At 37.9% G+C, this 24,703-nt stretch overlaps 1 protein-coding gene across 2 annotated transcripts; it reads right to left on the bottom strand.

Annotated features, from left to right (window-relative positions):
• Positions 1-2,974: 2,974 nt before the first annotated feature.
• tent5d (terminal nucleotidyltransferase 5D) lies at positions 2,975-17,735 on the bottom strand. 2 transcript variants are annotated; one of them, XM_087281051.1, is made up of 3 exons: positions 17,584-17,735; positions 7,653-9,443; positions 2,975-4,330 (listed from the first exon to the last, which is right to left on the bottom strand). In XM_087281051.1, the coding sequence occupies exons 2-3, from the start codon at positions 9,421-9,423 to the stop codon at positions 4,326-4,328; spliced, it is 1,776 nt and encodes a 591-aa protein (XP_087137177.1). In that variant the 5' UTR covers positions 9,424-9,443; positions 17,584-17,735; the 3' UTR covers positions 2,975-4,325. The 2 variants fall into 2 exon arrangements, with proteins under 2 accessions (XP_087137177.1, XP_087137176.1); XM_087281050.1 differs by lacking the exon at positions 2,975-4,330 and having other exon boundaries at positions 6,215-9,443.
• Positions 17,736-24,703: the final 6,968 nt, after the last annotated feature.

Here is a 24,703-nt window from a genome sequence, read left to right on the forward strand (position 1 = left end):
AAATTTTGGTTGCCGTACCTGAAGAATATGTGTAAGTATTTGACGTCAATGTGACGTTAGTTTAACATGTTGGCTCGACGTTGGATTTTGGTTAGTTCCAACGCAACCTTAACTCAACCAAATATCAACGTCTTTATTGTACGTCAGATTATTGTTGTCCTTAGACAACAATTTAATTAAAAAAAATCTTACACATACTATAGGAAGGGTATGACAAAAAAATGCGGTTTTAAAACTTTGACTTTATATACCTTGAAAACGGTTATCATCCCATGCCTAGTCCACTCCCATATTTACTGGAATTGAAGTGGCTCATTGGTAGCCAGATATTGCATGTACTGTAATTAGAATACGGTAACACGTTACTGTGAAACATTTCTGAGGACTGCAGTAATGTAATGAATTACATTTTAAATTTGTACAATTTGATTAACAAAATTACATTGACATTAGTAACTGTACTTAAGTTACAAATATAGTTTTTAGAAGAAAAAAAATACTTCTTTTAAATCACATTTTCTGCTGCAATGTCAGTTGATAAACGTGTTTTAAATTGCGAGCTGAAATGCTTACTGTCGAGAGGGGATGCTTCTTCAATTGGAAATACAGACATTACTTTAATTTCATTGAGCAAAAAACAAAAATATTGCTGTGAAATTCAGTCTATGTCTAGTCTCCAGAACTAGAGTCTCTAGAACTTTCGACTTCTTTAAATTCGACCAGTAACTTGTTCAATCACTATAGCAGAAAGCATTCAATGACAATACTTGTCACCAAGCAGGACACCGGCGCCGCAAAACACGGTGGCCAAACTCAACCTAAACAGGCTATATTGAATTTTTTTGCAGGATCAGGAGTGAAGGTGCCTTCTGAATGTGAAGAGAAGCGTAGCTGCTTATGGGGCCGTTCACATATCAGGTCTTTTGTCCGCCCGCATATTGTGAGCGCATATTGCGTGTGCTCACATTTCCCAGGCACCCCTAGTTGAAAACCGCGAGTCACATGACAAGAACTAACCGATGAGCTTCAAACTTTGGAATATAAACATTTTGGTAAATTAATTATAATAAATTTGTATTTTTATAGGTATATTTTATATGTTTCAAAAGTAACTTCAAAGTAAGTTAATTAGTAATCTGATTTCTTTTTACATGAAGTAATTAGTCATTTAATCAGATTACAGTTTCCCAGTAGTAATCAGTAGTTTGTAATCTATTACTTTTTTAAAGTAACTCACCCAACACTGCCAATTGATTTACCAGATCTACAAATGAGTTGAAAGAAGTCTTCCTATTTTATAAATGTCTAGTCAAGCTCACTTTTTAGCCCATCCACCATCCACCTCCCACACTGCTTTGAATTTTTTCTTTGAAGCGAAGAAGAATGATCAATGTCTTGCACTGATTATCAAGGCCTGAACAAAATCATCATCAAATTTCATAATTCTCTTTCTATGAGCTCTGCTCTGGAACAGCTTTGGGCTGCAAACATAATTTCTAGGTTGGACCTCTGCAGCACTTATAAGCTCATATGGATATGTGTGAGTGATGAATGGAGAAAGACCACCCCCTTTGTCATCATTACTGGACATTTTGAGTACTGTGGGATGATTTTTGGGTTGGTAAACACACCTTCTGAATTCCAACACTTCACGATTGATGTACTCTGGGAGTTTCTTCATTGATGACGTTCCGATTTACTCCCGGAGTATAGCGATACATCATGTTCCAGAGGTCCTCCATAGACTCAAGACAGAGAAAATTAGGCTTGATTAGGTTATCTGCACACTGTAAAACCCAACAGCCAACTTTATCAAATGAAATGAGTGTAGTTAACTTAAAATTTATTAAAAGTTAATTCTACTCATTTGAAAAGAGTTTTTAAGTCAGTGTTGAATGTAATGGATTAATTAAATACCACATTACTTCAACATAAAAGGAGTAAGTTCACAGTACTCATATAGATTAGTTTTTTAACTCAAATGGATTGTAGCAATCGGTTTCCTCAAACGGTTTGAGTTGCCTTAACTTAATTTTTACAGTACTCAGTTGGATTGAGTTCTCTTCATTTATTGGGTTTTACTGTGCTCAAATTGCTTTGTGTACTCAAGTGAAGTTTCACAAACTAATTTCAAGAGGAGCACGTGATAGGATTGACTACAGCTGATCCGTATCACTAACTAACCAATCAGATCATTCTAAATTTAATATTAATATCCAGCCTAAACTTCATTCCTCATCTTCGTTTTGGAAACCCTCCGATCCATCCCTTCTCCCTGCTCCTCTATTCTAAGTTCGGGTGACATGGTGGCTCAGCTGCTATCACTGATGCCCCAGCAAGGGGGTCATTGGTTCAAACACTAGCTGAGCAGACGCTCTCTGTGTGGAGTTTGCATGTTCTCTCTGTGTTTGCGTTGGTTTTCTCCGGGTACTCCAGTTTCCTCCCACACTCAAAAAACATTCAACAAAAGTTAAAGTCACAAGCACCTACTATTTACAAACTGGTGCAGTTAGCGGTCTACTCTTGGGAAGTTATTGAGAACTACCTGATCTCGTATCCCATCTAATGCTTATTGACCAGGCGGGAGCCTTGGGCTCATCTATCTCCGAGCTCAGGGTTCTCTCCTGGGACAGCATGCCAAACCTGCTAAAATAGTCAAGCATTATCTAAGTGTAAACTCTTGAAATGAAGTAAGTTCACAGTACTCATTAGTTTTCGTTTTTTTAACTTGGTTTGTTGCGATCGGTTACCTGAAAAGGTTTGAGTTACCTTAACTTTTTGGGCTTTATAGTGTTTGCCTAAACTGAACATAAACTGGGAGCTTATCTCTTAAATCTGATTGGCTAATTGGTAAGTTGTTCTAGATCAACAAAGACTTTGATACAGGAACATTTAAAAAAATTGCACTAACCCAAAGTAAAGTTCTCCACATATTTTCTTACAATAACTTTTGAATATAACCATGAAAGACACATTTGTGATGAAGTGGATCAGTTCTCTTGTTCTATTCTTTTTATTAACGAAACAAAACCAGCCACAGCCAAAAACTACATCAGACATCAACACAAATAGCATGAGAACAGGAGAAAATGAGAAAACGAAAAAGTGACTGCTGCATTTACAGGAGCTTGTCCTTTCTGTCACCTTCTTTACAGCTTTCTCCTGCTCATTTAGGCACTGATGTTTTCCTGCAAAAATAATTTTGGTCATATAAACGGTTTTAAGGATTTCATGATAGGTATACATCATCTTGGTAAACAATGTCAGTCTAAACGTATTTCTAACCACAGTGTTTATACAGATCTAGTCTGCATTTCATTGGTAGACAACTACATAAAGGTAAAACAGAACGTTTAACTATAAATCATCATACAATCAAGTCAATACTTTACAAAACGTTAGGTCTGCACAGGAAAAAAAGGAACTCCACAAGTTTGAATAGCTATGCCAGTGATCTCTTTAATGTTTGCATTTTGTATATAAGGTCAAGGCCAAAGGTTTGCTAAAACTGTTTTTTTTTTCTATGTTTAAAGTTAACCTCTAGTAAAATGTTGTCATACAACTTCAGTGGCATCAACATCATACATCTACTTATGCATGCCACTATAATTTTGTTATATTAGTCACTTTAAAGATGGTAATTTATGTGTCATATCAATGTTCCATATATATACTTCTATACTTTTGGTCCTGACTTTATAGTTTCCACTTATGTTTACCTGTATATTTGTGTTTACTGCATGTTTGGCTGGTGCAATCTTTCATATATTCAGAAATACAATACTACACATAAATTCTTGGAAAAATATATGCATTTTGTCACAAAGATGTAAAAAAAGAGTGAAAATGTATTTTAGTTTCAGCACCACTGATGGTTCTGTTGAATAGAAAGAAATATGAACTAATGATATTGAATGTCCTCGTGGATGCATTGAGGCAATATTTATAATACATAGGAAAGAAAACTCGAGAAGACTTCTTGTTATTCTCCATGTAAAATCAACATTGTGCGCCATAGATACACAAGACACCGGCAAACACTTCTCTTATTTGTCTCTTTTAGTGGTTTGTTGGTTGGTTGGTTTTCTTTTGAACATGTTCAAGTGTGGTAGACATCAGAAACTCTCACAATTGTTTTTCTTTTTCCCAGAAGGCAAACACTGGGCTGAAAAACCGAAAACTCTCATTTAGACTAAGAGTAATAAAGATGAATGAAGTTTTTTTTAATACTTTGATTAAGTATGATTTTGGTGAAATGCTGAGTACATCAGGGGTTTCCAATGTTCTCCTGGAGAAACATCTTCTAGCTTAGATTAGCTCTAGTCTTATGCTGTGTTCACACCAGATGCAGAACATGCGAGTAAATCGAGCTACTCAGACGTAAATAGTCGTGTGAACATTTTGAGTTTACTCGCTTAATTAACGCATCAAATTCCCTTCACAATAGACGCAGATTCGTGTTATGGGCAGGGCTTCTAACTGCCTGGTGAATCTAGCTTCATTACTAAATGGCTAACATGAATTTTATTGAGAAAATAGCTGTGTTTATGTGCTTTAGGAAGGCTGAAAAACAGCGTATGTTTGATCGGCGCCGTGTCTGAGTCCACTAGATCCTTACAGAGATGCTCCCAGCTCTGTGAGTTCATCAACTCCTTCAGAAACTATACCTGAATGATGGAGGCTTTCAGTGGTTCTTTAGACCAATCCGAGCCTAGTTTGATGAAATTTTGTCCGATGTCGGCAAGAGGACTTCCACTCGGAGAACAGGCACAACGTTATAATCACACACATACAAGAGCAAGCTCCAGATTGGTTAACAGCGCAGACATCCCAACTCTCGCCGAAGTTCTGGTAGTCTCACAAATGCATAGAGATTCCCAGATACTCGCAAACGAACGATAATCTCCCATAAATCTTGCGTCTCCCACCTGTCAAATACGTTGCACACCCCTGTCCACCACATCCCCCCCAGCTTTATGCATACATCGCGCACAACTCCACCCTGCTCTCCAGATATGCCGTCTACCCCCCACCACCACCTAACCTCACTCCACCCCACCCAACCTCACTCCACCCCACCCCCCTCCGCTCTTCAGCTACGTCCCGCACACTCCCCCGAAATTTCCCACAAATCGTCTCTGTCTCCCCCCAAAATGAATTTTCCCAACTTGGGATGTCTGAGTGCGAATGTTTGCTGATGTTTAGATTTTCCAACTCAAGCAATTTGTGCGAAACGCACGTCAAACGCAGAAAATGCTCAACTCGCACCACTTCATTTGCTTGAATTGCCTCATTTGCTCAATGTGCCGCATGTCTATTCGCCACTTTGCATTGACCTAACACTTGAAATTTCATCCGCGACTGGTGTGAACACAGCATTAAACACAGCATTAAACATGCCTGAAACATCTAGACAACATATTTATAATAACTAGATATTTCCAGTAACGTTCCAAGGAAACATCCTGACACCCCTAGATTATGTCATTCAAAATCTAATAATACACCTTTATTATAAATAAAAAAATAGCAGATGTACTATGAAATGTCAGCTTGAACTCACAAGGAAATGTAACTACTCTAGGTATTGTCAGAAAAGTGGCTAAATCATTAAAATTCATATGACTGCATTTGAATGAAAGTGTACAACTTTTAAACAAATCGTGCCCCCCAAAGACCACCCCTAACCCCACCCTTCACTAGGGGATGGGCAAATTGTAATCGTAATGAGATCGTACAAATTAATACAAATTAGCCACTATTTTTTGCTTCGAGATTAAATTGGGAATATTACAAGATATGAAATACTTAATTTAAAAAAAATAATGGGGGGAAATAATGCAGCACTGATCTTAGTGAGCTTTCCTTGAGCAAAACGAGACAATTAGTTTAATTGTTTCAGACAACAAAAGTACTTTACTACATAATAAAGCATTGGCTGCATGCTGCTTATTTCTCTTGCACTTTTTTATCATGCCAATAAAGCTTTAAATTAGCGAAAATAGTTTTTCTATCAAAAGCACTTGCCTTTGTTTCTTTGTTACAACAAGAATTTTAGCTACCTCTAATAAGAGAAGAACAGGCCAAGTTTTTCCCTTCTAGTTATTTTTAGTCTCAACTTATGTTTTAACCTTCATTTTGCTAGTGCAATATCTCCAATATTGTATGTGCAATTCTCACAGACAGTCAAAACTATTATCAGTTCCTAACTGACACATGGTGTTTTCCAACACAAACTGTTCTTTCAGTCAAGTGTTGGGACACATGTTCAATGGTAGATCATTTGTGGTGTATTTTTTACGTTTCAAGATTTAAGGATTTCCCTGTGCGTATTCCCATCTTTTCTTCCCGCCTAAAGACCTAAACTAGTCCAGTCTGCATGTGTATGTGTAGTGGGTAAGGGTGGTATATAAGTGGAGACTGGCCATTTGATATGTAATAGTTACTGAAGTTGTGGTCTGTCATGTATGGTGCAGGTTGGTAGTAGCAGGTAACATTATTGGCATTAGGAATGATATTCTGCTCACCTAGGACTTTGAGTGCTAGAATGGTAATCATATTAAGAGTCTGTCGGCGCTCATGCCCCATCAAGCACACAGTGCTCTCATTGACCACTCTCCGAAGGGTCATCAAGTAATCATATTTGCTTTTTTCCTCACCAATAAAATGGTTGCGCAGGTACGATTCAATCTTGCGCTGCTGCTCGTTCACGTCAGGGAAGTCAATAAAAAAACGTGAACACATATAGCGCTCGAGTGTCTTAATTTCAGTTTCGCAGGCTGGTTTGAAATCCCGGACAAGCAGATTACTGTACTTGAGCAGGCCTCCACCCCTAATTTCTTCAGGGTTACGTGTTGCTATTAGCCTGTAACGTAGGTGGTCCATAGCCTGCTCAAAGTCACCGTACATGCTCTCAGCCAACACTGTAACAAAAGGTAGCTCTTTAGCAGGGGTTATAGGCTCAATGGTGTCTAAAACTGATGTGTCGGATATTTCGGAAACCACTGCCTCACTTACTGAGGATGTAGATGTTTCTAATACTGAAAATGAAACTGCAAAGGGTTTCAAAACCTCTGAAAGTATTTCAGGTGGTTCCAAAACGTCAAATATTACTTCAGAGGGGTCAATGGCCTCAGGTGGTTCTAAAAGAGGTTCTGGGATTCTAGGAGATTCTAAAGTTTCTGTTGTGGAAGGTTCTGGTGATGTTGAAAAAAGTGGTGGTGATACTGTGAGGCTTTGAACCTCTGGCAAAGAGACATGCGGTTCTAACACATATGTTGGGGGTTCTTTACTCTGTGGGTTTGGCACAAGAAGTTCCTGAGTCTGCTTTATGGGCATGGAATAGTTGTGAATTTGAGGTGATATAACATGTTCTGAACTCGACAAATTGGTCAGTACCACTTGTGAATCAATAGTGTGGTCTGCAGACAATAGTTTTACTATTTGAGATGCCTTAGTGGTGGATTCTAAGGGTTGACTAAGATGTTCTGGTGACGTGGGGTCTTTGACTTGGGTACATGAGTCATTATCTTGTGTTTTGAGAGAGGCTGAGTTGAAGCAATAACTGTCATTTGTCTGAAGCAAAGGTTTAGAATTTACATTAATGAGAGGTACCGTTGGTTCACACTGTGTTGCCTGAATGCTTTCGCTACAAGGCTGGTTCATCCTGTTTTGATCTTTGGGGAGACTACTAGGATTTGATGTAGGGTTTAACATAGTGACATGAGTAGTTTCACCAGTTTCTGGTTCTGAGCTTTGTGCTCGACTTTGAAAGCTTTTCTCTGGTGAAAGACTCGTGTGCAAAGTGTCTTCTGAATGCACACCATTCTCTGGAGCAGCAACAGTAAAAGCTCCAGTACAAGTGGCTAGTTTTTTAGACTCATCGGAGTCTTTTTCTGAGGCACTGGAAAATTCAAAGCTTTTTGTGGTAAGACCTGACAATTTCACCTGCATAGGTAATGAATCTTTCTGGTTAGCATTAGGTGGATGCAAAACCTGACAAGTGTTAACATCTAAATTATTTGAGACAGATTTTTCTGGTGAACATGGTACAAGAGTTGTCTTTTTTGACATTTTCCGAGGTGGTTTGGGTGAGGAGTGCTTGAGAACAACCATTTGTGAGTTTTGGCTGTTTTTCTTTGCAGGGGGTGGTAGAGGATACTCAGCATATGATTCTAGTGATGCTTGCTTTACAAATTTAATGGGAGCAGGTTGGAATGTGCATCGCTCACCAAATTTCCCTTTTGTTGAAAGACAAGAAAAGTCTGCATGTACCACATCAAGCCACGATTGGGAATTTACTGGCTCTATGTCTAACATGTACTCTGTTTTGGTAGAATCTGTCTCGCTAAAATTTGTATTAACTGGGGTATTTGGTTCTATAACAGGCATGGTTTTTATCCCAACCTGTTCAGTTCCCCCACCTGAGTCACAACATGTTTCCTTTGCATCTACCTCTACCAATGTCTGTGTATGTAAAGACAAATTTTCATGAAGTTCTTTTTCTTCTTCGACATGCATTGTAACAGAGTTCTCTGACACTTGCTCTATGGATACAGTCATTGTTGTAGTTTCAACTATCTCCGTTTTAACATCTTTGTCTGTTTCAAGGGTTGGTTCTTGCTCTGGATGTTTAAACTGCTCATTCGGACTCATTTTACAATAACACTCAAAGTCACTGAAGGTCTGCGTTTCATTTGTTTTGCAAGACATGTCAACATCACTTTCCTGATGATGACCTATGTCACAAGAGCTGAGGAATGTTTCATCCATGAAGTCCGACTGAATCTCTTGTCTTTGAGCAGAAGTGGAGTCATGGTCTTCTTGTCCTTCTGCAGCTTTTCTCCTTTCGGCATCCAAATAAGATTGCAGCATGCTGTCCAGGATGATCTGAAAGGAGTCCACGCTGAATTCAAACTGTCGTCGTAGAGAGTTGACAAACTTGAGCTCTACATTCTTACCACTATTGTTTGAGAGGGAGATAAGGCTCCAACGGTCATGCTCAGTGAAAACCTTCACCATTTTTTGAACATATGCCTCTTTCATGGTGAGAGCTGTGATTTTATCTTTGTTGACTCCTTTAGGTAAAAAGTCCAGAAGACAGCTCAAAACTACCTCCTTGATAATCTGGAAGTCCTCTGGCTTGGGAAGCTCAACACCAAAGATGATATCCAGGTCTTTATAGCTGGTGCCGTTTTCTTTAACCAGCACATGGCTGGCTGTAGAGCCATTGAGACGTACATCTCTTACCTTGATTTTCTTCAAAATCAGTCTGTTTCTGACTACATGGATAATGTCTTTGGGCTTGATTTCAAGGGTTGGGAAGTTGCCCCTACCATGAATGGGAATGACCTCGGTAAGAACTTGGTCTAATGTCTCCACCTGTTCTTGCGTCAGTTTGTGAAACCGCCGGTCATCTTCCATCTCTATTGCGTTCACTTGATCTGGAAGAAATACAGACAGAGAGACTGATTGTTAGATGTGTAACATTTATTATAACATTTTAATTTTAATAAAGTGATTTGCCACAGGGGGCGACACGGTGGATCAGTAGTTAACACTGTTGCCTCACAGCATGAAGGTAACCGATTCGAGACCCGGCTGGGTCAGTGGGCATTTCTGTATGGATTTTGCATGTTCCCCCCATGTTGATGTGGGTTTCCTCTGGGTACTTCGGTTTCCCACACAGTCCAAAGACATGCAATATAGGTGAATTGAATAAACAAAATTTTCCATTGTGTATACGTGTGAATGAGTGTGTATGGATGTTTTCCAGTAATGGGTTGCAGCTTGACCTGTGAGAAAGGTTGATTGAATACTTCATATATTTCCAACCCGGGCTCATTGTGGAAACGTAGTCCCGCGGACGTTTCTGGAGACCAAGGAATACGTCCCGGCGGGTACGTACGGCTGCAGTTGTTGTTTTTGCGAATTGTTGCGAATTTTGTGCGGTTCGCGCCTGCACTGTTCTCGCGTGAACCCGCCAGAGGCCGCTGTCCGACTGACTGGATGATTGACTGACCGGATGATTGACTGCGCGACCGGCCAATCGGCAGACCCGCCCTCCTCCTTCCCTGAACCCAACCAATTTTACCGATCGACCCACCCGCCCGCTCGCTTCCCCAAACCTGAGCAACAGGTTACAAAAAGCCGTCCAAAAAAAGAAAAACCCTGATGTTTTTTTTTTTCTACCGCGTTTTCGGATTTCACCGCGTTCTCACCCTGTTACAAAACTCGTTCACTTAATTTTTGGGATTCTGTTTTTGTCTTACCTGATTGCTGGAACCGATGTTCCCCGTACTCGAAACCGATGGCCGTGGTCAACCCTTAGCGTTCGCTTGAAAAAAATAAACGCGGCCGTACGTACCTGCCGGGACATATTCCACTGTCTCCAGAAACGTCCGCGGGTCTACGTTTTCAGAATGAGATTGGGTTGTATATTTCATTGTAAACTTGAATTCTTTAAAAGTATCATATGAATAGCACAGAGGGCTTAAACTTGATTCCTAAAGGGCCGCAGCTCTGCACAGTTTTGCTCCAACCCCATCAAACACAGCTGATCCAACTAATTAAGACTACTTAAGCAGGTACAATCAGATAAATTTTACCTGAAGTTGATTAAATGCTTTCAAAAAGGTGGCCCGCTCATGGCTTTAAACTATTATTTGGGAAGCTTGACTTTAAATATAGCCCAGCACTCCCATATCATATGGTTGTTTTATACAACTACAATTGAAATAACAATAATAATACAAAGAAGTCAACAATCATAATTAATTCCTCATTAAACAGCAGCTTGAGAACTATCCTGTGAGCCATATTCTTTCATTGAGTTAATAGAGGCTATAGCCAACAGACCCTATTTTTAGTAACAAGCTATCATCCCTAGAAGCAAAGAATTCTGGCCCAGATTTGGCATAAAGCTGGCACAGCAGGCATTCATCCGGCACTGGCATACAGCATGTGGGCCAAACATGGCCCGGGTTTGGCAGAGGTGGCACCGTCTTTAAGGCGGCACACAAGATTTGGGCCAGATGAAAAATGTAGTATTTGGCCCAGATTTTAAAATTTGATAAGTGGGCCATGTGAGTTTGGCCAGTCTTGACCCACATTTAAAATACACTAAAATCATTTTTGAGTAAAGAAAAAAAATTCTACCAATCAGGTCACTTTGAGAAAAAGCATGCCCATAGTGTGCCTAAAGCGCATCACTCCATGGGTTTATCAATTTCATTGCAATCGTGACACACCAACCTATCTGGCCCAGTTCAGGCCCAGTTATGATTTATTAACTTGGCTGAGACTTGGCCCAGATATGGTCCGTGTTTGGCCCTTGTCTGGAAGCCAGATTTGGTTCAGTCATGTACCGTAATTCACTGCGGCATGTGGGCCAAGCAAAACCTGATTGTGTGGGCCAGAGCTGGGCCAGAGAAATTTTGCTATGTGGGATGCTTCTTTCCAATTAAAGCATTTTTCCTCTTACACTACTTCTGGTTAAAATCTTTTTCTCTTTGCCCTCTACATTCTTATCTACTTTTTACTTCATTGCTACCTCTCTAGCTATTTCTCCATTTCTTTTTTCTGTTGGCTTCTTGACCGCTGTCACCTACAAAAGGGTGATCTCTCCCTCTCCGCTTCTGGAGGCTCTTTTTTATTTTCCTTTTCAACCTTTCATTTTCTTTACACTACTGCAGTAGTAATCTTGACCTCTGCTCCCACAGGAGTGCTCTTTGTCTTTACCTTCACTGCTGCACTAGAAATCACACCTGAGTTCTTGCTGGAGATCTTTCTTTCTTTATCCTCTGAGCCTACAGGAGTTCTGTTTCTTTTGTGTTTTCCTTTTTTTTTTTGGTGCAGTTTCATTCACAGCTGCAACTGCAAAATTATGATTCTGTCTAAGTTCTGTCTTCCCCTGTTGGTAATTTTAAAGCTGATTTGGCAAAGAGTTATGTGTAGATGACAGAGAGTGGTGGGGGTTTGGGGTGTATGCAAAGATTAATGCCTGATTCACACTGGACTTCAGCGGGTTGCAGCTGGAAGGGCATCCATTGTTCAAAACATATGCCGGGTAAGTTGGCGGTTTATTCCGCTGTGGCGACCCCAGATTAATAAAGAGAATAAGCTAAAAAGAAAATGAATAAATGAATGAACATTTTAATTTAGATTCATAATGAAGGCTGTTGGGCGGCACAATGCCTCAGTGGTTGGCACTGTCAGCTCACAGCTAGAAGATCCCTGGTTCGGGTGATGGCTGAGCCAGTTGGCATTTCTGTGTGGAGTTTGCATGTGCTCCCCGTGTTGGCATGAGTTTTCTCCAGGGTGCTCTTGTTTCCCCCACAGACCAAAGACATGCACTATAGGTGAATCGAAGAAAGTAAATTGCTGAGTGTGAGTGTGTATGGGTGTTTCCCAATACTGTTGGAAGGGCATCCGCTGCATTAAACATATGCCGGAATAGTTGGCGGTTCATCCCACTGTGGCGACCTCTGAAATAAAGACTAAGCCAAAGGTAAATAAATGAATGAAGGCTGTCATAGGTCAAGTTCAAATGAATCTATACATTTGTATTGGTGGATTATGACCAGCAAACCTAAGCTTGACAATGGCTATTGGTTGACTTTCAGATCTGACAGCCAAAAATATGCCAAAATATATATATATATATATATATATATATATATATATATATATATATATATATATATATATATATATATATATATATATATATATATATTATAATAATCCAGAATAATATAATAATAATAAAACAATTTTACCATAAATGTGTGAAAGACGGAAACAAATTGCAAGTGCTGTTAGTTGTGATTTTACACACATTAAAGTGTACTAATCTCACTCAGTCCCAAATGTGTTTACTGAGCTGTGAGAAAACACGCTGCTGCTACTCTCCGAGTGAACCAAAGCAACTGTGCTAATCTGACAAATTTCTGCATCACATGAATGAACATTAATGAAGACTAAAATAGCAATAACACCATCAAAGTCTTTCAGGTGTACTTCATACAATCCATTAAAAGGTATTAAAGACAGAATATAATCTGATAACAAGTACTACGTTTTTGGAATCTGTTTACATAATCCATATCATTTGATCTGTTTTTACCCAACAGTTATTACTGCATTGATGTACTCTGTGTCTAAAGGTACACATCTGGATAAGTCACTTCAGGTAACTTCAGAGTTGGCGACTGACGCATTTGCGGTGAGACAAATGCCTTCAGGCTCAGTCTCACACTCTCATGCTGCTCAACTAAATTTCATGCCCAATCCCAAGACTATGCAGCACAAATCAATACAAAAATGCTCATAGGGTTTTTTCACCAAAACAAGCTATTTACAAAATTTGTTTTTAAAAGCACAAATTTATGTCATCTGTCAGTGCATCTTTAAAAAGGGTTCAGGTTTTGGAAACATTCAGCGATTTTTTAAGGTTAAATATGCAAAACAGATGATATTTTGGACTGATTATTTATGCGGTTGCATGAATAACCGCTATCAGTAACATTTCTTACATTATTTCTTGTTTCTATGATAAATTTTATACAGATTATTAGCATTTTATATCATTTACATTCTTATTTTAATGGTTAAAACACTAAATCAATATTTAAAATGCATCTTTTCAACCTTAAAACCACAAATATGTCTTTAATTCAACTCATGTCATCCATATCTCAATCCGGCCATGCAACCAAATGTTTTACTTTGTAAACAACTGTTGCTTTATTTTAAGATCTCGTTTTGGCACTTTAGTTTATGTGTAACTGTCGTAATAATTCCATCAGAAAGAATCCACAGGTTTTTCAGAAAGATCCAAGTTAGTGATGACATTTTGCTCTTTAGTTTAGACCAGTGGTTCTCAAAGTGGGGGTCGGGACCCCCCGAGGGGTCGCGGGGCAATGAAGGGGGGTCGCCTGGTGATTTCCAAAAATCTATTTATTTTTTTAAACCATAAGAATTAACATATTTTATCCATAACTATACTGAAAATAAAAATAGTCCTTTATAGTTACTATATACTATATAGTGACTATAGTAGCTTATGTTTACTAGTTCTATTGGATTGCGACCCCTGGGGTAATTACATTATATTAAAGGCAGCAATAGCGTCAGATGCATTTTTATTTTATAACATCAGGTTATACTTTCTGGCACATTTTAAGCACTGACACAAATTTAATTGGTGTGTCTGCGTCATTGCATGCAAGGTTTCTGTATTCATAACCACCCCAGAGGATATTGGGGGTCGCGAGTCACTGGCATTGTTATTTTGGGGGTCGCGGGCTGAAAAGTTTGGGAACCCCTGGTTTAGACAACCGTAAAGCCTCCTTTCCACCGTACATGACAAACGACACGCAACAGATTGGAAGTCCTTAATTTCCAATGGAGAGTAGTCTGGGAGCTGCGTGGAGTTCCGATCATCTCCGTATGCGGAAAATTCGGATGCAAACTGAGCAGCGGATCCGTTGAAAAGTTTGAACTCTTGCAATTAGACCGGCCGACCGGATGTGATGTATTCCAGTGTTGTACAAGCAAGTCTGTGTGCACGAGATGAGAAATAGGAGTTTTTTTGGTTATTTTTTGGTGAATTGGGTATGCTAAAATTGACCGGAATGTATGAGTGTGTGAATGGCCCATGTGAACCGTACTCTGGCACACCTCTTCCAACCAGGCCAGGGCCGGCCAACTGAACTATGCCTAAGCCCGATTTAGAGCACTCACACTTTGATTTGGAAACGGGCCTGGACACGGTTCGGATAGCATAGTGTGGGTGCGCCCTGAGTGTGTCTGTGTTTCCAGAGATGGTTTGTTGCTGGAAAGGCATCCGTTACGTAAAACATGTGCTGGATAAGTTGACGGTTCATTCCGCTGTGGCGACCTCAGATTAATAAAGGGACTAAGCCGAAAATTAAATGAATGAATAAATGAGTTAGTGTTGTGTGGTACCGATATCGATATTTATTGAACAAACACCATTGTCTCTAACAATAAAATAAAGTTTGCTATGAAGCACTATAGTTTTATTAAAATGTGGCTGCTGAGCGTGCATCTGGAAAGCAATGCGAATAAGCCTAGGGAGTAAGTTTGCAATTTCCAATGGAAGCATGTGGTGCGCACAGCTTGCATATGGTTGAAAACATCTGAACTTTTCCGAATGTCGAGAGAATACCGCGATTCATGTAAGTAGAACTAACCAATTTGCTTCACACTTTGTATGGAATATACACAATTCAGTAATAATGGAAGACTATTTGCTCAGACAAACACAGCGCATCCAAACACTGTAGTGCTTTTTCTTCATAAACTTGCATCAGAGCTGCAGCAATGGTTTGTCCGTTTGTCATCCTCTGAGAAAACGATTGATGGTCGCCTAGTTTCAGAAAGAAGGCAGGGGATCGTGAGCACAAAGCGCATTGCAACGCCCCATTCACACGGGGCTTCAGCGTCAATGTTTGACAGAGGCCGTGTCTGAAGTCGGGGCTGACGCGATCATCATAGCAGCGTCAGCCAATAAAATTAGTCAGCAATAGGCCACTGTCTGAGCTGTTGTATTTGCATACAGCGATATGATTGGCTGACGCGTCCGTTGCTGCTTGAAAAGTTAAGCAAGTCCCAACTTCTGCAGTGAGCAACGCCTCTGAAGCGGCGCCGACGGATCCACAATGCAGTTCGGCAATGCCTGACGTCACCCATTCAAAGTGAATGGGAAGCGTTGAAGCTGACGCCCCATGTGAATGGGGCGTAAATGGTAAAGGAAACCACGCACTCGTGCTGGTCAGAATAACAACATACATGAAAATGAGTGTCTTATAGCAGCAGTGAGGAAATTGTAAATAAAAACAGATGTAAGGATGTCGCCAGAGTGGCTTTTTGGTTTCTTTTCTTGTGTATCCCAGCCACTAACACCTAATCTGAAAGATTTTTTAGCATAGTGGTAATGTAGTCATCCAGCTTCACAATTTGTAATGTTGCAGTATTTATATGAAAAATGATGGTTGATTCATTTACTTGAAAGCTTAGATTCGATTATTATTCACATGTTGATCTACCTTTACCATTGCACACGCTTTGTAACATTTTATTTATCAAGTTTAAGAGTCTCTTTAACACTTATGTTTATTTTATCATGAAGAGATCAAATATTTTGTTTAAATATTTTTGTTTTTGACAGTTAAAACTATTTGCCTTGTTGTAATGTTAGTGAATTAAAGTGGTTAAATTAAAAAAAAAACTAATATTCCTAAATGTATTGGTAAAAAAAATATTTAATAATTATTTATATCGAATGACATGAAACATGATATTGATTTTTTTTTTTTTTTTTTTTTGCAAAATCACCCAGCCCAAATATAAGTTATACAATTGGGTTTGTTTAAAAATGAATAAATCTCCCCATATTCTGGGTTATAAAAATCCCACTACTTGAAATGCTTTAGAAAGCGCAGTGCTATTGTAATTCCTTTGTTATTGTTTACATCCTTGGATAAAGAACATCATTCTTAACCAGAAAAAAACATGAACAGACTGTTCTTAACTAAAATGTGCTTTTACACCATAATACTTGGCAATTCGTCCTGACTGAGGGGGCAGGACAGGGTAGGTGAGGGGGCGTCGCTTGGTGACGCTGACTATGTGTCTATGACGTAATTACCGACACGTCACGACAGTTAAATTCCAAAAGCAAGACTAATATTTAGCCAGACGTAAAAAAACCCGCCAACTTTCCCCATGATTATTTATTTCAGCTAAGATCTTTATCAGTGTTTTGGTGCCATTTCCTCTACAGACACACATGAATGTGGACACTGGCTGTGACGCTGCAGCACGATGATGTTGTCCTCCCCCGCCCCTCATGCGCGCACTCTCCCGCAAATAAACCGCTGTGAGTCATCGAAGTACTTCTGCTCATCCATTCACAGACACACGCCAGCAGGTTTTAGGAAAAACAGTCTCTTGGTAATGGACTATAGTCCATTTAAACGCGTACTGCGCGTTATAAACTTAATTATCTGCGTTGAGTTGAACGTGCACATTTCTTTTTGCTTACATGTACAGAAATAACTGCTCACAAACAAAATATTTCTATCTATTCAGTGTATAAAGTTGTAATAGCTCTAAAAGCAAAACGTAAATAAATAAACGCGCGTGATATTCGCAGACAGAATTGAATAGTCTGCCTCATAAACATTAAACCAAGCATGAATTACAGCTCTGAGGACCAGTGCATTGTTTTTATTACGTATACGTGTGCGTGTTACCATTTGTGCATTTGGCATGATAATAAATATAATGTCGTCATCACTAAAATGTCATAAAAGTATTCGCTTGCTACTCACTTTTGTCGTCTATTAACTCAGTTACGTTGCCAGTCCGTCGTCGTAGGGTTTTTAAAACTTCGGCAATGAAAACAGCTTTTGCTGAAGTGAATTCAAACTTGACAGCGGTCAAACCACGAAGAAGAAACAATGTTGGTAGATGATAATTATTTATCTAGTCATGTGGCGGGGTTAGAAGTCAAATGAGTTCAAGTCCACGCAAATATGGACTTCTTCAACTCACCCCTCGATGCGCAGAAACGTAAGAGTGGCAGGACGTCAATGCTGATTTTCCAGGGTTAATCCGACAGTGATTTGGTCATCGGGTCAGACCTTCAGGGTTCATTAGGCTGAATTCCACAGCTGGGGAGTGCGGCGGGAGCGCGGTCGCTGTTCAGGCAGATCGTGGTTCTGAAACTCTTAAATATCCCACACCTTCTGCTCTCTCAGAGCCTGGAGCTTAAAGCAGTTTCCATGGCGACCTGGCGTCACAGTTTTGAGGTAGTCCACGTAGTGCGAGAGTCACAACAATGGCACATATCAAAAGCCCGCGGAACGAGAGTTAACAGGTGTCAAGTGCGCGCACATGTATGTGCATGTTGTGTTATTGAGCGATAATGCCATGTGAAATAGGCTTGGTCTGTTTAACGCGTCACATGCCCAAAACAAAAATTAAAGGAGGTGGCTATTAAAGAACTGCAATGAAAACAAACTGAAAGATATAATTTTACATGTAATGATCCTGCCCATAGAGCTAGGGAGGGTTCGGGTGGTTCGAAAGACTGTAAAAGGTCCAGAATTTGTCCCACAAGCTTATTATTCTATTTTATTACTGCTATTCCATTATAAATTATGAAAATAATCAATCGATGAGGCTTCAAGATCAAGCAGAATCCCATGTTGGCTGTCCGTATAGAATTTGGGACACTATTTGGTAGTTGTTGCTAGATCAGGTTGCGGCTTGAAGTTAATAAGAATTATTTATATTATTTATTAAATTTTCTATTTATTGTATTCTATTAACACCTACCCCCGCCCCAACCCCAACCGTCACCGTAACATGAAAACAGTAGTTGTATCAAGTATTATTTATCCTATCTATTAAATTACCCAATAAATTTTATTTTTTAATGCCTATGCCCACCCCAACCCTAAACCCAACCGTCACAGTACTGTAAAAATATTAATTATTGTTATACAGTGTCGCATAAAATGCTACTATGATTGATGTACATATCGCACTTCCAGCCGGACACGTATCCAATCTAGACTTTACGGAATTTGGCACAATGTGACTTCCCATTCTGAGGTCACACCATGCCAAATTCAGCATCCCAAATTTTGATTGAGGAAATTTGAATGTGCTGGCCAGTTTGTTATTTGCCTAATAAATTTAAAACATTAACAGACTCTTATTTTTGTATTTTCAAAATAAGTATTGTTTTCATATTTATTTAATTAAAATCTTTAGGAAATGCTTTTGGTAAGCTACATCAAAACGTATGGTTACGATGACCATGCCACAAGCATAGATTTATTTTCTCATAAATAAATAGAAAACGGGGCAAATGACGGCAAAAAAGGTCCACTTTTTTATAAAAAAAGAACCACCCCTTTCACCAGGCTGGCTACAGGCCTGATGATATATATTTTGATTTTGTTTGACTTGTAATTATCACAGACTATAAGAATAAAAATAGGCTAATAGTTTGGCGGTAGTCGCAAAATGCATATTTAAAGATGATTTCATCATGTGTGTCGACAATTCTAATATCAGACCAATTTTGTGTTTAGTAGACGTCTAAAAGACATCTAAACGTAGACAGCTTGGCTAAAACAAGGCTAATCTTGGGCTGTCAGTAAAAATCTAATAGGCATCTAAGAATAGCCCAAAACTAGACTAGTCGTTAAATAGACATAAATACTTTATATGTGTTGTCATTCATTTCTGTTTGTTTGATGACTAGTCTAGATTTGGCCTATTCTCAGATGTCTATTAGATTTTGACTGACAGACTAAATTTAGCCTTGTTTTAGCCATGTTTAAACGTCTATTAGACCTCTATTAGACACCTTTTAAAAGCAAAAAAAAAAAATGCTTGCTGGCATAGGTTGTTCGGGGGATTCAGACAATTAAGATTTTATTCATTTAATGAAATATAAATATAATATACATTCTAAAAAACGTTGAGTTATTTATTAAACCCAATGGTTGAGTTAAACATATTTGGTGCTTCGTTGGGTTATTTTTCAACTTTAAAAGGTAATTTATTAATATCTCAACCAGTTGAGTTAAATATTTGTTGCTTTGTTGGGTTATTTTTAACCTTTATTTGCTTATTTAGTTAATAACTATATAATAAAATAATGATTTTTTAACTAATTTAATCTCCCAAGCCCCAAATAATTTTTTTTCTGTGATTTCCTACATCCTATGGGTTAAAACAAAGTCTATAATTTACAGTTTTTACGTTTTGTTTTTATTTTTAATTTAACAGCATGTCCACCGTTGTGAACCACAGGACCATTTTAGTTCAAAATGACCACCAATCTCAAAACTTTACAGGATATGGCTGTAAAGGGATATTAATCCAATATTATTATAACTAAAATAAACAAAAGCCAGTTTTCCTTTTGTATTGAAATTCCTGAAACAGTTTAGTGTGAGAAAAAAAAAAGAAGTGATGTTAATTCAAAACAAATTTAACATAAAAGTTATTTAAAACTGATTGTCATTTTCTAATTGTCTCTAATTTTCTGATTGTCAGACTCTAAGTCAAATATCTTATAAATAATCCTCCCTGCTTCAGTTCTGCCCTCTACAACATGCAGTCATTAAATACATTAAGATGGTCCTGGTGTCCACTATAGTGGACATTTAAAAAGGGATGATATTTTGAAACACAAACAAGTTAACCGCTTTAAAAGCTAAATGTATTGTTCCTGACACTTTAATAAACAAATATATGTAATAATAATCGTAAAAAAAAGAAAAACATTTAAAAAGCCAATTTTACATGCCTCTCTCTTTCCCATAAAATGTGCTTGTTTGTATGCCGGCCATTTTGGATGCATTGTAAGACCTAGCATGCCAGCCAATCAAATGACATATCACTGGAAAGCCCAGGATGTCCTCTGAACAGTACAACAGGACTTGACAGAGTAGCTCAAAAAAATTGAAGTTTCTGTTTATTTGATCTAGTTTTGGTCTATTCTTAGATGACTATTAGATTTTGACTGACAGACTAAATTTAGCATAGTTTTAGCCATGTTTAGATGTCTATAAGACATCTATTAGACATCTTTAAAAAATGCTTGCTGGGATAGGCTGTTCAGGTATTCAGACGATTAAGATTTTATTTATTGAATAAAATATGAACATAAGATACATTCTAAAAAATGTTGAGTTATTTATTAAACCCAATGGTGGAGTTAAACATATTTGGTGCTTTGTTGGGTTATTTTCAACACAATAATGTTGTATTTTAAATCAAATTACCTCTCCATGTCATGTTTTTTATTACTGTTTCATCAGCACTCTTAATTTTTGATGATACAATCTCGTGCTCCATAGCCGATCTATATTATTTATTTACACAGCCATAATTAAAAAAACAAAAAAAAAACAAAACAACTAGTAGTACCAGAACTAGTACCAAATAATACTAGTACCAGAATGGAAAAAAAATAAAAATTATTAAAATTAACCCATAGTTGGGAAGGTGCTATAATGACCTATAGGTGGGTTATATGTTGGGGTATTTTAACCCAGCTATTTTAACTAAGTATTGAACATTGTAGACACTGAGCGAAGCCTGCTGCAGCTGCTGGACGGTCTCTACAGCACACAGAGCTCCATATTCTGCTTCATCAACACATGATTTTGTGCTTGCACATTTATAACTGTCTGGGCTTTGTTCTGTTTCTTCATTGTTTGTGATTCTTGATTTATTTTAGCAAAAGTGTCTGCAACTGAAATGTAATGGAAATAAAGCATTTTCAGTATTTTTGAAAACTGTATAATATATATTTACACAGCCATAAATCTAAAATTAATAGTAATACTAGTAATAGTAGCAGTAGTAAAACCAGAATGAAAAAAAAAAAAACATTTAATCAAAATAACAAAGTTGGAAGATGCTATAATAACCCATAGTTGGGTTATATGTTGGGGTATTTTAACCCAATTATTTTAACATTGTATGTGTAGTCATTCATTTCTGTTTATTTTATCTAGTTTTGACCTATTCTTAGATGTCTATTAGATTTTGACTGACAGACTAAATTTAGCCTTGATGTTTAGACGTCTATTAGACATCTATTGGACATCTTTAAAAACGCTTGCTGGGATAGGCTGTTCAGGGATTCAGACGTTTAAGATTTTATTTATTTAATAAAATATGAGTATAATATAGTGTTTTACAAACCCTTGATGCAGTTTAAACTTGGTTCTGCACAACTCACAACAACTTTATTTAAAAAATAGGCTACCCACTTTATTTTACTTTTGCTAAAATCAGTTTGCGATATTTATGCTTAATCTCTACTGTTAGTTTTAACACTGACCAAACTGCTTCTATGAAATAAGCTTCCTCCAGCCAGCGTGTGTTTTATTGTTTGCGCAAATACTTGTAGTGTGAGGTTGTTTCCTGGCAGTGAGCTTAGAGGATGCTCTACACAGGCGCTGCAGTGCTATGTTATATCAGCCAGTTAGTGACTCATCCCTCTCTTGCTCTCATGATGTAGAGACGCAAAACCAACCATCAATCAACCCCTCCCTCCTGTACACGTCAAGGATAGATCTCTGCAGTGAAAGAAAGCCCGGACAGACTTGTCATGTCCAATGCATTAGGCACTTCTCACTAAGACTCCAGTTTAGTTACATTTCCAGGCACAAACCTGACCAAAATGCTCTGCTGTGTAAAAAAAGCACCCATTTCTTTCTTCAGAAAATACAAATAAAATTGCTAAAAAGTGCTAATATGTTAACTCAAATAGCCTAGATCGTTTTAATATAATTTATATAGACTTATATCATTGTTTAAAATGCTTATGGCTAGGTTAGTGGTCATTATTAGTATTTCAAACAAGTGATCTAATAGATGATGGCAATTTGTGAATTTCCATAAATAAATCCGACGTCACTACTCGTGTACCTAAATGGACTCCAGCACAGTGTATTAAATATGTCTTGTTGGCGCCTGGGCTTTGGCTGAACTCCCGCCTCACGTGTGATGTCACGGAGGACGCCGTTAGTGACGCGGTGGATGATGTGTGTCTGCTCTTCATCGGGATGCGAACTGGAATTTGCCTAGTAAAACAAAGACAAGTATTTACTGTTGTGGTAAACAATTCTAAAAGGTTTAGTTGACACCTCAGTTCACCCGCTGTTATTTGACGGCGCAATTGGGTAAGTTTATATAAAGGAGTGGGCAGTTTTGTTTTCGCTCTGCGTGAATGAGCGCTTTAAATCATTAAAGAACAGTTAACCGTTAAACCGCCAGCTCTTTTGCGTCATAAGCTGCAACTCCCACGAAGCACAGCTCTTGTTCAAGCATTAATTCATTATTTTAAAGGCTATTTATATGTGTAGACTTGGTCTGCGTGTACTTTCTTTTGTTCTCTGGTAATACAGTTCCTCTTATCAACATAATAATTGTAATTTTGTCAAATAATTTTATTGAAGACCCATTTTCAGAAAGAAAAGGATTCTCTGTTTTACATACAGTGTGTGTGTGTGTGTGTGTGTATGTGTGTGTGTGTCTATATATATATATATATATATATATATATATATATATATATATATATATATATATATATATATATATATATATATAATTAAAAAAAAAATTTTTAAGGACAAAATTATTAGCCCCATTAACCATTTTTTGCGATAGTCTACAGAACAAATAACTTGCCTAATTACCCTATAACCTGCCTAGTTAGCCTAATTAACTTAGTTAAGCCTTTAAAAAGCTGTATATAGAAGTGTCTTCAAAAATATCTAGTCAAATATTATTTACTGTCATCATGGTAAAGATAAAATAAATCTGTTATTAGAAATGAGTTATTAAAACTATGTCTAGAAATGTGTGGAATAAATATCTCCATCAAACAGAAGTTGTGGAAAAAAAATAAACGGGGCTAACAATTCAGGGGCTAATAATTCTGACTTCAACTGTATTTTGTCCTCATATAACATAGGCAAAGAAAAAGGGAAAAAAAAAAGAAAAACAATATGAAAATCAATAAAAATAAATCCCACCCACATAACAAGCCAACTTGTTTACAAAGACCTGTTTAAACAGCAGATTGCAGATTAAACAGAGTATGACAAAGCATATTAAAACATCACAGAAATGATGCATTATTCCACAAGGTTTTTTAAGGTAACATGAAAGGATTGTACATTTTGTCAAATTGTTCAAGTTTATTTTTTAATCTAATTCACTCCAACTTAACTTCTTCAAGCTGCAGTTTACATGTAGGGGATTCTTTTTTTCCAAAAAAAGTAGCAGTAGCTTGGCAGTAAACAGAATAAATGCAATTAATGTCATGTATTTGACAACAAATGTGTTTGTTCAGAGAATGCCAGAATTAAAAGCATTAGATCAGCATTTCAAGATATTCATTTCAATGATACAATAAAAAAAATAAATAAATAAATAAACCGTGAGATAGATTAGCCTGATCTCTTGAGAAAATGTAAGTATTTTACATTTTGTCAGTTTAGTAGGTAGTTAATTCAGTCGTACGAAAATGTACAATTTTATAAAGCCCCACCCCTAACCCCAACTTTCATTGGGTGATGATCAAATCGCACTAAATTGTACGAATTAGATTGTACGAATTCATACGAATTAGCCACCAAATCAAAAAGTTACGAATTGCCGTGAGATTGCAGTTGATAGATCCTCATCTGATTAATTACATTTGTCGCAAAAAGGTGAAGTATTCATTCATTCATTTTCTTGTCAGCTTAGTCCCTTTATTAATCTGGGGTCGCCACAGCGGAATGAACCGCCAACTTATCCAGCAAGTTTTTACACAGTGGATGCCCTTCCAGCCACAAGCCATCTCGGAAACATCCACAGATACACACACACACACTCATACACTACAGACAATTTAGCCTACCCAATTTACCTGTACCGGGGAAACCGGAGCACCCGGAGGAAACCCACGCAACCGCAGGGAGAACTTCACACAGAAACGCCAACTGAGCCGAGGATTGAACCAGCGACCCAGCAACTTTCTTGCTGTGAGGCGAACGTGATACCCATTGCGTCGCCAAGGTGAAGTATTTTGGAGTAATAGTAATTGTAAATGAAAAAGTAAAATAACACTATTTAATGATTATGT

Source organism: Danio rerio, chromosome 14 (genome assembly GCF_052040795.2).
Source record: "Danio rerio strain M-AB ecotype USA chromosome 14, GRCz13ab, whole genome shotgun sequence".
Lineage (NCBI taxonomy): Eukaryota > Metazoa > Chordata > Actinopteri > Cypriniformes > Danionidae > Danio > Danio rerio.

What these genes read in the sequence shown, in the direction of transcription:
- tent5d (XM_087281050.1), bottom strand. Translation starts at nt 9,423, where the DNA reads ATGGAAGATGACCGGCGGTTTCACAAACTGACGCAAGAACAGGTGGAG.